At 41.8% G+C, this 16,828-nt stretch overlaps 1 protein-coding gene across 1 annotated transcript in view; it reads right to left on the bottom strand.

Annotated features, from left to right (window-relative positions):
• The window catches only part of MAPKAPK3 (mitogen-activated protein kinase-activated protein kinase 3), a 54,124-nt gene extending 38,317 nt beyond the window's left edge, over nucleotides 1-15,807 (bottom strand). The window contains exon 1 of the mRNA XM_014953504.1: nucleotides 15,459-15,807. Within this exon, the coding sequence (XP_014808990.1) occupies nucleotides 15,459-15,683 (225 nt within the window). The 5' untranslated portion in view covers nucleotides 15,684-15,807. The remainder of the gene's footprint in view (nucleotides 1-15,458) is intronic.
• Nucleotides 15,808-16,828: the final 1,021 nt, after the last annotated feature.

The raw sequence follows: 16,828 nt of genomic DNA, 5'->3' as shown, positions 1-16,828 counted from the left end.
CTATGGGGAAGTGCTTTGCCCAGCCCAATTCTGCGTCTCTCCAGGGGCACAGCGAGTTCCCTGGTAAGAGCACTCATAGCACTGACCTCACAATATCAGCATTTTTCCTGACATCTATTTTTTTCTTTTTATACAAGATTTATCACATTAGTCACAGTCCTGATATCTTCACGAAGATAAACTGCTCTCTTAACTTAAGAAATACTTTGCTTGAGCAAGGACAATGACTTTGGAAGTTATTTTTGTTTCCACAATTAACTCTGATACCGCCTGAGAAGCTAATTACATCTGTATTTTATCTGAGATGCCTTTTCCTGATGCTGTCTTCAAACTATATATATTCAGCTTTCATCAGTGCTCACCCTTGCAAGTACCCATTATCCAGAACAATCTAGTCTTAGAGCAACACGGATAGTTGATGTCTCCCCATCCTTCCTGATAGCCACTATCTGTCACCACGCCGAAATCTGCAGGGTGCACATACTGGTTCTGTCCATGCACTAAGTAGTTCCAACACCAGCACTACTGTAACAAATCGGATGAACCCTGATGCACCAAATATAACTGAGTGTCTCCCAGTGCAGCTGCACAGTAAGTTCTTTAACTTTTTATATGCTGCTGTGCTGTTGTTAATTAATCCCCAAAAGGAATACACTTACACTCAGCGATCAGTCTGCATCATTCTCAGTATTCTACTTCTGCCTATTTCTCCCCTCTTCTGGACAACCGTGTGTCTTCCACTTTGTTTTGATTTTGTCACATTGCATTGATTCCTTGACTGTTATTATTCTGTACCTTTTACTTCTTGAAAATCATTTACCAAAACAGAGGAAGCAACGACTTAACAGAACCCTCAGCATCTTTTACCTGAATGTCATCATTTGCTTTGTTCAAATTCAGCCTCATTTTTCTAGGACGACTGGCTGTAGTAAAGAGCCAAAGCCTTTCTAACTTTATTAATGCCTGCTAAATTCAATAATCATAACCAGGCACTGTCTTTGTTTCTCCATTATATTATACAAAATTGTGTCACTACATTGCTTTTAAAATAACTTGAGTTTTTCCTACCTCTGATTTTGGTTTATTTTAATTAATATCATAAAATCTATAATTCTTAGATTCATCCGATTGCTCTCCTCTTTCAGCAATGGTCATTATGTCTATCTTTCAATTCCAGTACACTTATTAGCTGGTTTTAATTTCCTCAGTTCCACTGGGCAACACTAGATCATTTGCATCCCTTATTTCTTTGCTGCACAAAGTCCGTGGATAAGTAATTTGCTGCCTCCTATTCTTCCATTTCAAACTAACAATAAAATGAGTGAAGTTAGACAATAAAATGAGTGAAGTTAGAAGATACTTATTTCACGCTTCCTTACTTTTGGGTCAATTAACAACAAATTACATTTTAAGAATAGAACAGAATTTTAAATAAACACAACAAAGCTAAAGATGTCTGAGAGCATTTGGCCGATTCTATGCTAGTTTTTCTATAATGCTTATGTCTCTTGCTGCAGCAGAGAGAGACCCCAATTCAAGAGCAGGAAAGGGGCAGGAGGCTGATGTACAATGTGTAGAAGCAGCTCTTGGAGCAGCCAAGCTCCCTGGAAGGCAGTGCTAACAGTTGGCTCCTGTTTTCTCTCAGCTGGCTACCAGCACTATGCACATCCTTACCCTAGCGCAGAACGAGATGCTGTAACTTCAGGTTACGGAGAGTCTTTGAGAGCTACATTTGATTCCAGGCTACAGCCCTCATGCCGAGAGCTTGAGTTGGGCACATCCTTATCATCTGGGGGGGTCACCATCCCATGTCATCCTGATCAACTTACCTGCTCCTGCGCTGGGTCACCTCACCGGAGGAGCCCTTTGGGAGGAGGTGCCACCCTGGAAGTTATGCTGAACTGCAGAAGTACCAGGCCGTCTATTTTGGGACTGATTTTCCCTATATCCTTGATTTATATTATGCATGGAAGTCTGAGTATTTCCTGAAAATGGCAATGCTTATTGACTTCTGTTTTCACAGACAGTGGGAAAATAAATATAAGGCCAAAACTGAATTCCTATTTCAAGCCAAACTCCAACAGACCTTTCAGAAAAAAAAGACAGAAAGGAATCTGACATTTTTGGTTCAGTTACTCATCCTACAAGTTTGATTTTATTGTATATTTGTGGTTACTAACAAGCCTCTAGTGGGCTACAGTTCTCAGTAATTAATGTTTATTTGTTCCCCTTTTTCTAAATAATACAAATTTTGGCTCTTGTGTTCTCACACAAAGATGCAAAAAGGGGAAAACAATGTATTTACTTTTGAGCTAACAAGATCTATGACTTCAGAAAACAGGAGACATGCAAATAATATACCAGAGCTTACATTTCTATATAACTAGTAAAAAAAAAAAAAAGGAATTGCTAAAAACTAATTGGTGAGCATACCAACTGTAAAGAAGAAACAGAGTAGAGGGATAATACACTTCTATTTGGTCTCAGAAAAAGTTCAATGCAAATACTTCTTTTAGTTTTAAAGCAATTTTGTTTTTTTCTTCTTCAATGTATGCCCTATTAAATGAAAAATTTAGATACTGAAAACTCCAAATTTAGTATTTTGTAAAAAGATTAACAGCAAATTAAATCATACCTCGGAAGTACAGTTTCTATTTATTGAATGCTAAATGGATCCGAGAGAAGAAAAAGAGAAAAATTGCAAACAGTGATGTCTCACAGATTATTTTCCCCTCATAGAACTTTTAATAATAAAATGGAAGTTTTGGGGTGGAAGGAAAAATTGACATTTACTGACATTTAGCAGTTAAAATGTAATCCTTCCAGAGAATGAATAGCAGAAAAAGGTGGGGGTGGAAGAAAAGGGAATCAACTTCTGCCCTGATTACACAGAAGAAAAACGTTAAAAAGCGTGGAATAAACTGACTGAAAGCACAAAACCACAAGCATTTGCCGATGAAGTTCTCCCAAGCATGGAGAAGGATGCCAGAGGTCCCAGGAATACTGATTTTTGGGCTCCCTAGAAATATTCCTTACAAAGCAAGCAGTCAGCTACAAACCATTAAGGGTAATCAGTCATACTGAGTGGAAAAGAGATCACTCTGCCTGATGTCTCAGTGGCAGTAATTAGTGACCAACACACAGCTCAGAATCTGCATAGGACTCTATTTATTTGTTTAGGAAAATGCTTTATAAATTTAATTAACCCATTTTTAAAAAGCAAGTAGAAAAGAAGAAAATCCCCATGAGTTTTGTAGCAGGGGCACCAATCACTCTATGCAGATACAAGCTGAGATGCAAAACATGGGCTGAGATTTCTGTATAATCACACAACAAACCATGCATAGGAAACCGAAGATTGACTGCAGTCCGAAGGTATAAGGTATTTAGATACCTTGCAGATTTAGATTAAATATGGTATATAATCACACAACAAACCATGCATAGGAAACTGAAGATTGACTGCAGTCCGAAGGTATAAGATTTGCAGATTTATTAAATATGGTAAGAAAGTGTAAATTATCTTGATTAAAGTTAATTTATTTCTTAATTGGAATATTATTTGAAGGCTTGAAGAGATAGCTTAAGACAACTCAATGCAGCCCGATTTCTCAGTAGGGTCACCACGTGAGAAAAGTCATTCCTCTGAATCGCTTCAAGATACATCATTGAATTTGAGGGAGCTCTACTCTGGTGAACTCTTAGAAAAAAGCCTGGTGTACTCCAGAGCTTGGAAAGATATCATCCTTCAGAGGTGGTGAGGAACCTTTGGGTAATAAGAAGCAATCATAAAACAGAACCTTGATTCATATTAACACTATATTAACAGCGCTAATCTCAACCAAAGAGCATTTAATGCTCTTGTGCACATAAAGCAGGGAGTAATGACACGCAGTTGTCTAGTGGCAATCCCCTACGCAGCAGGAAACCAAGCGAAGATGGAACAGATTAGTGTTATTCATTTTTAATATACACCATCTCAACGTTCCTTGCTGATCTAGGTGGTGTGCTGTGCACAGAAGTTGGTGACTAGCAGTGATATTGACACCACCTTCCCCTACCAAGTCATCCCTATTTTGACTTAGACAAATGCAGGTCAGTAGATCAGTTTTAAAAGACAGAAATGACCATTTTGGTCTGCTGAGTCAGAGCATCTTCAGTAAACAGAGATGAAGAAATCGCATCTGGAACACATGACTTGTGTTAGAAAACAGTTGTTCAGCACACAACCCAAAGCTGTAGCACACTGAATGGGATCAGACCTTGGAGTTCAGGAGGTTTACATAAAAAAAAACCAGAGAACACCAACCTCCTCACGACCTTGATGCTTAGGATAGATTGGAAAGATGACGTGTGCGAAACTCCACATTGAGCAGTGTCACGGATGCTTTTCCATCCTATCCTCAGAGGGCTGCCTCACAGCCCTTTCTCACACTCACTCCACGCAGGCTCCAAGTTCAAACCCCTCTCCTGCTCCAAAACTGCCCTCCTGTGAAACATGCCCCTTTGCTCGTAGGATGCAGGCAAACTCTCGCTTTACTTTTTTAATTAAACAGCCCTGCACAGTTATTAGCTCATGTTGCCAAAAATGAAGACTGTCACAGATACCAAGAACCAGTTTGGGGTATTTTGATTCAACAAAAAATTATTATTACTGTGTTGGATGTTTTATTGAACCAACACCAGTGAGAACTTTCTCCATATTTCCCCTGTGAGACTCGGCTTTTGTGCACAAACACACAACATTGCAGTCATTCACCCTCCCTCACACCTCCACAACAGTGATTCAGACAGCAGAGAGGTGGGAAAGACTCAGCATTAATTGCTCTTGTATAATGTCTTTCATCAGTAACGTGCATTGCTGTTTTCTCCTCCTCCCTACTGCAGTAAGAGGTTAGTTTTTGTAGATCTTGAGTGTCATGTCCCATTTTTCATCAGTAACAGGCACACGGCCCGAGTCAAGGCAGCCACACTCACCTGCCAAAATAGAGGCGTGCCTGGCAATCAGGGCTTCTGAAATGCAACTGGAAGAAAAAGTCACTCTCACACTCCTTCTGCCTTCAAGAGGCCTTTAATCACAGCATCTCAGCAACAGGAAAAAGCTATTACAGAGCTGAGAGACTGGAGGAAAATTCCACTTGATACCGATTCCCCAGAACTGAGACTGTTTCTAAATTAATTGACCTTTCCTCATCCACCAGTCTCACTTTGTCAGCCTGCTTCAGTGCACTCTGGTGGTGGAAAACCTGTGAGATGCTACTTTGTAGGTTTCCAAACAAAGAAAATCTACTGAAAACCCACCCAACTAGACCTGATAAACCTGGCAAAACACCCAATTTCAATAGGCAAGAAACAGCCTTCCAGCGGTTCTGCCCTTTGTAAGAATGACTTGTGTACCATGAACTCCAATGCAGAGCCAGTGACAGAAATAAACAGTAAGAATACAACCAGCCACCAGAAGCAGGTTGTGATTCTATTCTAAGTTGCAGATACAAAGCTTAGTCTTTAAAAATCATGGAGAGGCAACCAAAAATTCAACTAAAACCGTAGCTGCATTTGGGTGCACGATTTCATCACATATTTGAGCCAGTTTAAAGCATTAACTCCGCATTTCTCTACAGTGCCAGCTTCTGGTTTTAAGAGTCTTCAGCAGTTGCTTTTTACCATAATTTCTATTAAAGGTAAAAAAAAAGCTGCAGCAAATGCCTGAAAGGAAGTTTCAACAGCATTATACTGTTTGCATTTCCATGGGCCAAGTCTGGTTAAAGTGCTTTCCTGCCCTGCCCTTCACAAGAGGGGAAAAAAAAATAAATATATAGTCTAAATATGAATAGCCATTGTGAAAAATCTATTTCACTTTATGTTTACACCCTGATTTAGACAAGAACAACTCACCCAGGAAGACACACCCTTACATGAAACTATTATGCAAGTGATGGGCATTACCCAGAGCTACAGCCCTCTGCGGAGCTGAGGCCACAGCTCTCCCTCCTGCTCCTCGGACACGGGGGTATTACACACCTGCAGCAGAAACACACTTCACACAAGACAAGCCTTCTGAAGCTCCAAGTTTCATTACTTATCCTGACAATTTTGTAATTAGAAGTTGTAACAACAGGATCTAGAAGATCGCAGCCAAGTTCGTACACTATATTGAAACAACAGGGTTTTTCTTCTCATTTGCAATACTCAGAGAAGCGCTTTTTCTCTCTCGAGATCTTCACAGCGTCACCGCCACTCGGCTCCTGAGGCAAAGAATTTCAGAGGTTAACTACGTACTAGAAAATACTTTTAAATAATGTAATTTTCCAAGGTCAACAGGAGCGAGGCGTAGCTCCCACCCTAAGGAGATGGGTGGCTCAGAAAACCCATCGAAGCAGGTTTAACTGGAGCAGGTTTCACATTACCAGGAAAGGCAAATGGACTGATCATTTTTCATGTTATCATTCATAACCAGGCATTGAACACGGGTCAGAAAGAATAGTCCTCCACTCTCCTTTATCACAGACTCAACTGCTACAGGTTTTGCATGTATGCAAGTGCTATTTTGCTCACAGAAAAACTCTTTAAGAAGCAGACGGCAGAGCAGCGCCCTTCGGAACAGAGGCCTTTGAAAGAACAGGAAGCTTCTAAGCATCAAGGAACCATCAAGCCCCGTCGCCCTCCCAAGCGTCAAATTTTGACTGTAAATTGATTGGAAAGGGAAGAGTAAGAACCAAATGAAAGGCTTTTACTCTCCACAAAGACAATGGAGACGTTGTGCTGTGGCGTGGCTGCAGCCAGGGCAGAGAAGGCAGCCCCCTCCCCTCCCTACCTTCCAGCGCTGACATCTTTGGTGTTAACAACTCGGTTGCTGTGGAAACCAGACTGCTCGTGACAAAGCCACATTGACTAAAAGCAACATGTGGGAAAATGGAGTAAGGCCCTGAGAGAAATTAATCCTTTAAGAGAAAAAATAAATAAATACATTTTTGGTTAAAAATGAAGCAAGTAAAGGATAGTATTTCTTGTAATTAGAGCTACAGGCGAGGAGAAGGCTGGCAGCTACGGCAATCCCAAATGCCAGGCCTTGCAGCACTACAAATGGGATTTTAAGGACACTTCATCCCTGAAATATATAGTAGATTTGATGCTCAGGAGAACACAGGAATCCCATGCAGAACACAGGCATGCGAGGCGGCTGCTCCCCGTCCAATTTTTAACTGCTCTCCTTTGAAAACAAAAAACAAAACCCAAATCCACCCCACAGCATAATAGAAACCAACTGCAGTTACAAATCACTACCCCAACGCTTTCATAAGGCTTCCCGCTGATTCACACCTCGGCAAACTCCTCGCCCCAGCTACAATTTCACCACACAAGAAAGTTCAGTGGATGAAGAGCGTGAGTCACTCCCCACCCCGCCATTTCCAAAGGGTGTATATATTTTAGAAGCGCCACCCAAAAAAACCCAAACAAACAAAAAGAAGGTTTTCCTGAGCTCGCCCTTTACAATGGGCTTAATAAATCCATCCTCAGCCCAGGCTGACTCAGATCCCAGGAGCTGCCTCAGGGCCTGTAAGTTGGAACGCCAGCCTACTTAAGAGAGTATTCAAGAATTGAAAAAAAAAAGAAAAAATCCTGGGAAAAAGCCCATGGAGAAGAGCCAGAGTTTGAACTGGCAAAACTTAAGAACTGTGAACGGTGCAACTTTAATGATTGGCTCCTCAGCCAGAACAGCTGAAATCGCTAGCAAAGATGGCACATTCAGGGTGGCTTGTTTGGGTTTTTTTAAAGAAAGTTCAGCAAGAAAACTTTTCTGGAGAAAAAATTAATTTTACACAAACGGTATTTGCCTTTTCTCTTAAAGCAGGCCATGAAAGCTTCAGTGCAAAATGCCACATACTACAAAGATTCAGGAAGTAGGAGGCCACGCGTGATTTACATGCTGAGCAAGAATTCTCTGCCCCTTCACTCCTGAGGTATTAAAATGCTGGAGCATTATAGCTTAATCTCATTTACGGAGCTTTGAATCATCTTAAGTACTTAGGAAGTCTGTATAAAATACCACAATCCACACAGTCTATACGCTCTAATCCAGACAGACTGCCCCACCAGCTTTCACTGGTGACGATGGAAAGAAGTTCTCACAGTTTTCCAATTAAGAAAACAGGTCGTTTGCTCTGCCTCCAACACCGGCCACGGCTCTGCCACTTTCCCTTTCATGAGTGTTGCCGTGTATTCTTGTGGTGTAAGAGCCACAACACAGACAGTTCAAACAGCTCCACTGTACTCCAAGAAGTGAGCAGAGCTAAGCACACAGCTGTACCACCTCTATGAGAATGTTACACACCATCCTGAAGTCTGGTGTTCTAAAAACATGTTTAACGTGGAAAAATTCCGTAACAAGAAAAACATACGCATGTCATACGAGAAATGGGAACTTCTTCAGGGTTAAGCAAATAGTAGGCAAATAGTTTAGGGATAAATAGTAAGCAAAAGTTTAGGGATGCAAAATGTCGCATATGATTATGTAAATAAATCAATGATTGTGTCTTTTTTTCTCTAGAAAAAAAAGACTGTATAGAGTTAAGAAATGAATACAAAACAGTCTTTATATGCAAGAGATTTATCTATTAACTTCCTCCAATTTACATTGGCTCTTGCTCCCAGTGACAGTGACACCTTCCATCTCTATGCTTCCCATAAATTTATCAGAGCATGAAGATAACCTTTTTTCTGTTGAAACTTAACTGGCAGCAAGCTATCATGAGAACTCACTTATTCCCAGACCAGGCTGCTCTTACACTGGGTGCTACCACAGACAAAGAAAAATATAGTAAGGAAAAAAAGACATGTGTGAGCCATGACATTCAGGTGTGGCTTTGATTCTTCCCAAATTATAAAACATGCTATCAGGTTTTTCCAGTCTGGGCATCTCTCTAGATGGTATTACCCCAGGTAAATGAGGCTGAAGTACCCTTGCCTTGTAAACGAACTTTAAAATTCATTGTACCCTTGCACTAAAGCTGATTTCCAAAATCCAGTTATCTGTAATGAGACTCCCAGCTAGCATGAACCAGCAAGGTTTTACTTTAGCTAAATGGAATAGGAAGATTTAGACTTTAAAGGGAGGAGGGAGAGACAAAGAGAAGAGTCTTCTAGTCCAAAGAGGGTGTCAAGTGCTAAGTTGTGTCTGACAGATAAGCACACCTGCTCTCCCCATGAGCACCTTCCTCGCAGTTGAAATAAGACATGGATCTATAATACTTTCTCAGGTCTTTGAAGCGGGATGAAGACAGGGGAGCACACCTTGATCTTCCCAAGCTCTGCTGCTACACAAGTCCAGGTATAGCTTGTGCCAGTTTGCCAGCAGAGTGGAGGAGAACACAGAAAGGGCAAAGTCGCATCAACATAGTTTTGTTTTTTCAAAATGACTTAATGGTTTACAGTATTTGCCTTTCTGTTTGCACTTTATAGACTTAATGAACTCCCATTGAACCTAGTAACCATTTACTACATGTGGTTTTATTATTTCAGTTTTCAGACCAAGTCCTTTCTTTCTTTTTTTTTAATTATTTGCTGTATTTCAAATAAGAAGACCAGTAAAAAATGTCAGATCTTCAAAGTAAATTGATGAAGTCCACCTTTTTTAAATTAACTAGTCCAACTCATACTCTGGAATGTGCCATTCTGGCCCAAATATGTACAAAGTGCTGATAGACTCAGGTCTTGAATGACTCACTGGTTTAAAAACAATTCGTGTAGCAGTAGAAACGACCCACTTTTTAATCGACTGAATGTTATTTTGGGTATTTGATGCATATTTACGTAATAGTTACCAAGATTGGCACTGAAGGATAAAATTCAAGGACCAGTCTCATGCTATCCATATTTTAGGTACTCCTCCATACGCTGGGAGCTGCCATTTAACTAGAACTTTTCTGAACTCCTATTCATTCTACGCTGTATCTGGCTTTGATCTACATCACATAGCTCCTGGAGTTTATTACTCATACTCAGCTGTGTTACTGAGTCTCAATTTACTGTGGCATGAGATAAACCAGTTTTGGTTTGTTTATTTTTTTTTTGTGGTTGGACTCGATGATCTCGGAGGTCCCTTCCAACCACTAAGATTCTGTGATTCTGTGAAATAGGCTGTAGGAAACATGGTAGGTAAGGGGGAACTACAGAATAGTTCACTAGAAAGTGCTAATTTCCTCCTGAAACATACAATCACTCCAATAAAGCAGGAGCTCCTTTGTCCTGCACAAAACCTAGCCAACAATTACACTCGGTTCCCCTGCATTCCCAACGCAGTTCTAGCTTAGTACAACATTATTCTCCCTTATTCAAGAAACGTTGAAGTGTTTCATTCCTGATCTGGCATAATTTTCTTCTCTTGTAAAAACGCAATCCATAGCATCTAAGAGGCTTCTTAACATTTCCTATTCTACAATCAATCGTCAGCCTAAAATAACCTTCACTTTCACTGTACACATTGCATTCTCTACCCCTGCATTCTCTTCCTTGATCATCATCTTATTTCAGGCAATAAACAGGGTATTTTACAAGTACCAGCTATTTAGATAACTCGCAAAACAAATACTTTGGACTGGAGAGTCTCCCATTTGTGAGCAATCACAACCTGACTTCAGGGTATACTAACTGAAAACAGACTATCTAGCAATTAGCTTACATGATGTAGTATTACTTAACGTAATCAGAAACATTAAAATTGAATGAGAGGCAGAAACGTAGCTCAAGACTAGATAAAATTAAGGTGATGCAGAATGACTATGTTTCCCCACAGTTACTCCACTTCAAAAAGCAGAACAACATTCTCTATACAGTCCTATGTGTGGTTTCCAAGAACCATGCCGGGAGTTATTTTTTCCCCAAACTTTCTTTCCTTATGACCTGCTTTCTTTCCTTTTGAGCACAAAGTCATGCTAATACTCTTACGGATAACAGTAGAGCCTCCTACTCTATTGTTATCATTTATATCATTCACCAAAATTCCTTAAATCTAAAAGGCAAGGAGCCTGTTCATTTTTTCTGTTTGCTTTTCCCTTTATTTAACATGTGGGCTTTACCCATTTATCTTCCAATCAGCAAGTCACATACACTATATTGTTGGCACTCAGCAGCACAGGACATTTTCCATGAGGCAGGTCGTGACTTAACACGCTATTTATTCCAGAGGATAAGACCTAGGAACTAGCAGGTCTGTTCATATACACTGTGCCATAACCTGGAAGTCTCAGACGATTGGAAGAGAGCTGCAGTATATGGTGCATATGCACAGTGCTGAGGGGAGAAGCACTTTACAGCTGCTATACTGTTATTCAGGAGAGTTTTCCTATCAGAAGTACCAATACACTCATAAGCAAATATCCTGACTAGAGGCACTTTTGTTTTCCTGAAGTTCCAAGGGTCTTTGTTTTGCTGCTATGCCTGAATTGTCCTTCCTTTTCTTCTCCTGGAAAGAAGCAGCATCTGTTTACTGAAGGTGAACATTACGCCAGTGACGACATGTAACACTACTTTTACATCTGAAGCATCCACCAAAATCCTGAAGCTGCAGACGCAGAGAAGTCCCAATGCCCCAGCAGAATGCTCTCTAGCTCTCTTTTCTCGATCCCAACCCTGTCTGAGCCCTTTCTACCATCTTTCAAAAAATAAAGTAGGTCGTCAAATGTACTGAAATATTACTTTGACACCGTTTAGCACGAATTTACAACCAAAAAAAAAAACCTCACTTCCCTCACAAAGAAGTGAGGGAAAAAGAAAGAAAGAACAAGGGACTGTACATTGGGTTTTTTTTAATGGGAGGCAAGTCCCAGGAGTCCACATTTATCAGCTATTTTGGTCTCCTCCTCTCCCTAAAATCAGGGAGGACTGAGAAAACCAGCAGAGAACACTCAGGCTGATGACAGTGTTAAAGGCGTGGAGGTTAAATTTTAGCCCCAAAAGGTAAAGTGAACAGAAGGGGGCAGGCTGGCAAAGAAGAGATAAAAATAGAAGAGTGACTGGACTTCACTTGACTGCTATTTCTGGTTCAACTATGGAAGGAGATCTGAGAAAGTTTTCTATTTGCAAGGGAGAGAGAGACCAAAACCTAGCTGCCTTCTAAATGGCCACGGTCCGGCACAGCAGTTTTGTTTATGCTTCTACTTTTTTAAATCCCCGAGTTCTCACTATTTGGACACAGTGCTGTTCAGCCAAAATGTCATTATGTGTCTAAGCGAGTAACCAGATTAGAGTTTCTGGAGCAGGACAGCAATGCGTGTGGCATTTCAATCTAACAGGAACACAGCTGACAGCACACTGTAAAAGCGTGTAGCAAATCACAATGCCAAGCAGAGTAGCCTAAGCCACATAATACTTTCGGAAAATAACCAAAGCCCTGCAGTATCTCCGAGAGGACACCTTGTGTTTTCCCACTCTAAAATGATTAGGGAAATTCTAACTAGTTCCAATTACGTATACAGACTATACAGACTAAAGAAGACAACAGGACCTCCCAATTACAGTATGTAGTGCTTGACTGACACATGGCTCTGGGGAGGAACAGTTTCTGCCTGTTCAAGCCCTTTCCTCTTGAGTACCTCAGTTAAAATTCCTTCCATTGAGTAATTTCTATCCAGATCCTGGCTGTGCTGGCTTTGTTCCCATATAAAAGAAAACCTGCAGGCAGAAAGCAGTGCCATCTGCCAAGTCAGAAGCTGCTTTAATGGGCAAGTTTGGTGTGAAGGGGAACAGGCTATTACGCTTTATCTTCAGCAGCAGGAGTGATGTTTTTCCTTTCCCAGGAATAGGTTGCAGTGAGCACACTCACACCTGAGATATTTGTCCACAAATATAGATAGATCTCAATGGATACTGCACAAGCAGCCTCCAGATAAAAACATCCAGCCACCATCCCTTTTTTTTCCTGTTCAACTTGCAATTCAATCTTTACATTTCTTTTTACCTGTCAGACCAGTTTGGGGTTGGTTTTTTTTTTTCTGACAGCTTCATCAGCCTCCACTTTCTATTCCTGTAAGTGAATGATAACCCTGCCATCGCACCCAGGAAGTACAAGCAGTGGCAAGGCAGAAACGCCAAAGCCCTGCTGTCCCTACGCAGAGAATTCTGCATTGAAGCTGCTTCTGAACATATTTTTTTCCCCAAGTTTCTTGTCCCTTTTCCATGACTGTTCGACTGGGTGGCTTGCTCTGAAGCCTCATCTGGAGCAGGTCTGGGACTTGCGAGGCTGAGTTCAAGCTTCATAAGAAACAATGGAAAAACTTCCTCTGAGTATTTTCATCCTTGCAAATATCTTCAGGGCTAGGAAAAGATCTTTCTATTCTTGCCAATTAACCAAGCACAGTTTTTATCCTTCCTTGTTGGGTAATCTTCTCATTAGACTATCTTTGGAGAGAATAGCGGATTCTCTCTGGGCTGCTGGCAGTTTTACTTAATTGCATATTTAACTTTTTATTCAGCACTTAAACTCATAACGATGAGAAATACATACACACAACCAGCAAACTATTATCTGCCATTTAAACTCCCTAGAGAACTCATAAACATCTAAATATTTCGGTCCCTTCCAGAAGAAAAGTACACACACTCCACAGCCGGGGGAGAGAAGGCCATGGGGAGGATGACAAACACATATATAACATAATTTCAGTGATACATTAGCCATTACTGACAAAAACTCCAATTTGGGAAGGGGGGTGGTGCTTTGGTCCTTAATATATTTCAAAAGTTCTGAAAAAATCAGCCAGCTCAATCAGTGCTAAACAGAAACTGGTATTAGAGGATCTACTGTAGGTTCCTCCTCCCCATCAGGCAGAAGACATTCTGTCAGAGCACAGCAACTTCACCTCTCTTCTCCCCTTCCCCAACTCTGAGTGCTGAATGAAGAAAATACCATACAGATGCTAGTATCCATAGGACTCTCTTTCCCGTTTGATTCCAGAGCTACAGAATTTGCTCTGGAACACACTTGTTGCCACTGGAATGGTCACTTCTATTTTAAAATGCTTCCAGCCCTTATGACCGCAAAACCTTTGAAGTATGAATGGTATACAATCAGCAACAAAGCAGCTGAGCTCTTCAGACACAGCACAACAGCTTCAGTATTAACCATTATCCCTCATCACAGTATGCCAAGTATAGAAATTAATGTTGATAGCACTTCAGAAGGATCTGATTAATGGATCACCTCAGAGTTGTAAAAACCTGACACTCCCCTATGCAAGTGCAAAACCCCAGTACTTCCAGTCTCTCTGCCAAAACCTCCAGTTTCCCCACGATGAGCTTCAGCAAGTCAGCTACGTGAAGCTAATACAAAAAACGGTGTGACAAAGAAAATGACAGTGTTGGAAACATGTGAATTAATCATCATGTTATTGTATTATAAGCTTTTCTATTCTTCTATTTAAAAAAATCTTTTCAACACACAAAGCTACCAGGTACTTCCAGTCTGTTCTATCAAACCGCAAAGGCATTGGTGGGGATAACAGTTCCAGCTTGGTAAGACCGCGTCCAGACCTTGGCAGACCCTCCAGCTGAGGGCAAACATGGAGTGTGAGGTTTAAGGAAACGAAGGGTACCTGAAAGTGTACTTGTAGACATCCCAACTAATAAGATTAACATCAGCAAAGACTCAGTAACATTCTTAAGTAATTCTCATGACAATCAATTCAGCTGTTTTTCAGTCCTACCATACAGAACCTCCCTGGTTCTCATTTGAGCTGCCTTTTTCTAGCAACGTGGTTTAAAAGCATCAGGGAAATCTTCAAGTTTAAAAGCTGCAGAGCAAAAGGCAGGTACGCTTTATGTTCTCTAATGAATGGTTATTGCTCCATTTATTTAAGTGGTACTTATCACCATAAATATCTACTAAACTTACTTGCCAATACTGGTGTAATCAGTGCTTTCCCAGATAATGCCCTTCTGTAAATGGATTGCAAAAATAAAGAGGAGAATAATTGAGTAAACAAATAGAAATGTCCCTTAAGAAAAGTCTTCAAAAGGGAGGGAAGCCTGAAGACCAATGAATATTTAAATACTTCCCAGATTAGGCCCATTTCATTGCACAAGACCCAAAATAGTTTCCTTCCCAAGTATTGCATAATATGTTCATTCAAAATCTAGCAAGCTTTCTCACAGAACACACCAAGACACTGCTCTCTCCCCCGCTTTTTTGTCTTTTAAATATGAACACGAGAATTTCACAGCTGATAACGTTCTTCTGGAAACTCACGCAGAATATTCTGGAAAAGACTCAAAGTTTGGACTACAATGTTGTAAGTAATAGCAAACGTCTTCACGTATTCCAATTCTTCATGCATCACTCTTGAAATGTAAGCAACAGAAATATAACAATGTGAAATGTAAGCAACAGAACAAGTAGCTTTTACAAGGCTTTGGACTCTGGCCTCCAAACCATAAACAAAGAAAAAAAGAAAAAGCCTACGTACCTTCAAAGCACATTTCTGGCCGGTCTCCTTGTTGAAACACTCCAGTACTTTGCCATTGATTCCTAACCCTAGCACCCGTTTGGAGAGTTTGTAGTCATCCGTAACTGCATGTTTTTTTATCTCTAGTTTGACATGGGCTTCTCCTCCAGGCAAGGATTTCACGCTGCTCTTGCTATCCACCTGACTCTCTGGCTGGGATTCCTGTTCACCTTCACTTTGTTCCATATCAGGGAAGAGTGAGATGATAGAGATACCCAACAGATTCCCTGTGGGCTATCCTCAGCAGAGTCCCTCCTCTCAGGCGATCAAACCCAGTGCTTCAAACAGTCCATTTGCTCGCCATTTAGTCCTGAGTGAAAATGTGAATGAGTATTAGTGGTTGATGCAAACTAACCCTTTCCATTTGCTCGCCACTAAGGCCTGAGTAAAGATGTAAACCAGTATCAGTGATTGATGTGAACTAACCATTCTCCCATCTAACCCCTTTCCTCTCTTCCTTTCCTAACAAGATGACCAGGCACTAGAGAGAACAGAAGTGGAGGTTCACCTCAGGAAAGCACGCTTTGTTTAGCTTTACAGACCAGTCACCCCAGTTCCCATAAACACAGCTATCAGTTTGCAATTGTAAATTACTGCTTTTACCACAACAAGGGCCTGCGCTGAGTCTTGGACTAGAGTCTCAATCAGCTAAGCTCTACAACAGAGTAGAGACGGCCTCTGCTTCGAGGAGGTTACAAACCTGAACCAACAACTTGTTGCCTCAACGTTTGGTGTAGGAACCTCCACAACGGTCCCCTACCTCATCCCGACGCTCCAAGTCACACGAAGGGAACCAGGAATACTTGGATTACACCCCAGAGGGGCGCTGGGCCGGCGTTTACCAAATCGCCCCGATCAACAGAGCATGGGGCAGGTGTGACATTACTGAGGGGACCATCAAACCACCCCAAAAACTGGGGTGTGCGGCGATGCTGTGGCGTGACCCCCAAAGCCAAGGAGGGCCTCTGGCCTCTCAGGAGCACAGCCCCACGGGAGGGGGGGGGCGAGGGGAGCAGGGTACCGGCTCCAGGGCCTCCGAGCCCCGTTAACACGGGGTCGAAGCCCCCTCAGGCCCCGGGCGGAGCAGCCCCCTCAGTCCCCCCCACACACAACGCTGCCAGACGGAGAGGGCGGGAAACCCCTGAGGCGGGGAAAACCCTGAGGTGAGGCGAGGTGAAGCGAGGCCCCCACGGCGCGGAGACAGGCGGGTGGAGGGGTGGGGGCAGAGAGAGGAGGAGGAGGAGGGGGGGATAAGGTTGGAGGTGGGGGGGACGGGACACAGCAGCGACAGGGGGTGGCTGGCGGTGGGCTCCACCGCCGGAGGACGGTTA

The sequence above is a fragment of the Calidris pugnax genome, unplaced genomic scaffold, assembly GCF_001431845.1.
Source record: "Calidris pugnax isolate Ruff unplaced genomic scaffold, ASM143184v1 scaffold247, whole genome shotgun sequence".
NCBI classification, from domain to species: domain Eukaryota; kingdom Metazoa; phylum Chordata; class Aves; order Charadriiformes; family Scolopacidae; genus Calidris; species Calidris pugnax.
This window is presented reverse-complemented; position numbering and strand designations above follow the sequence as displayed.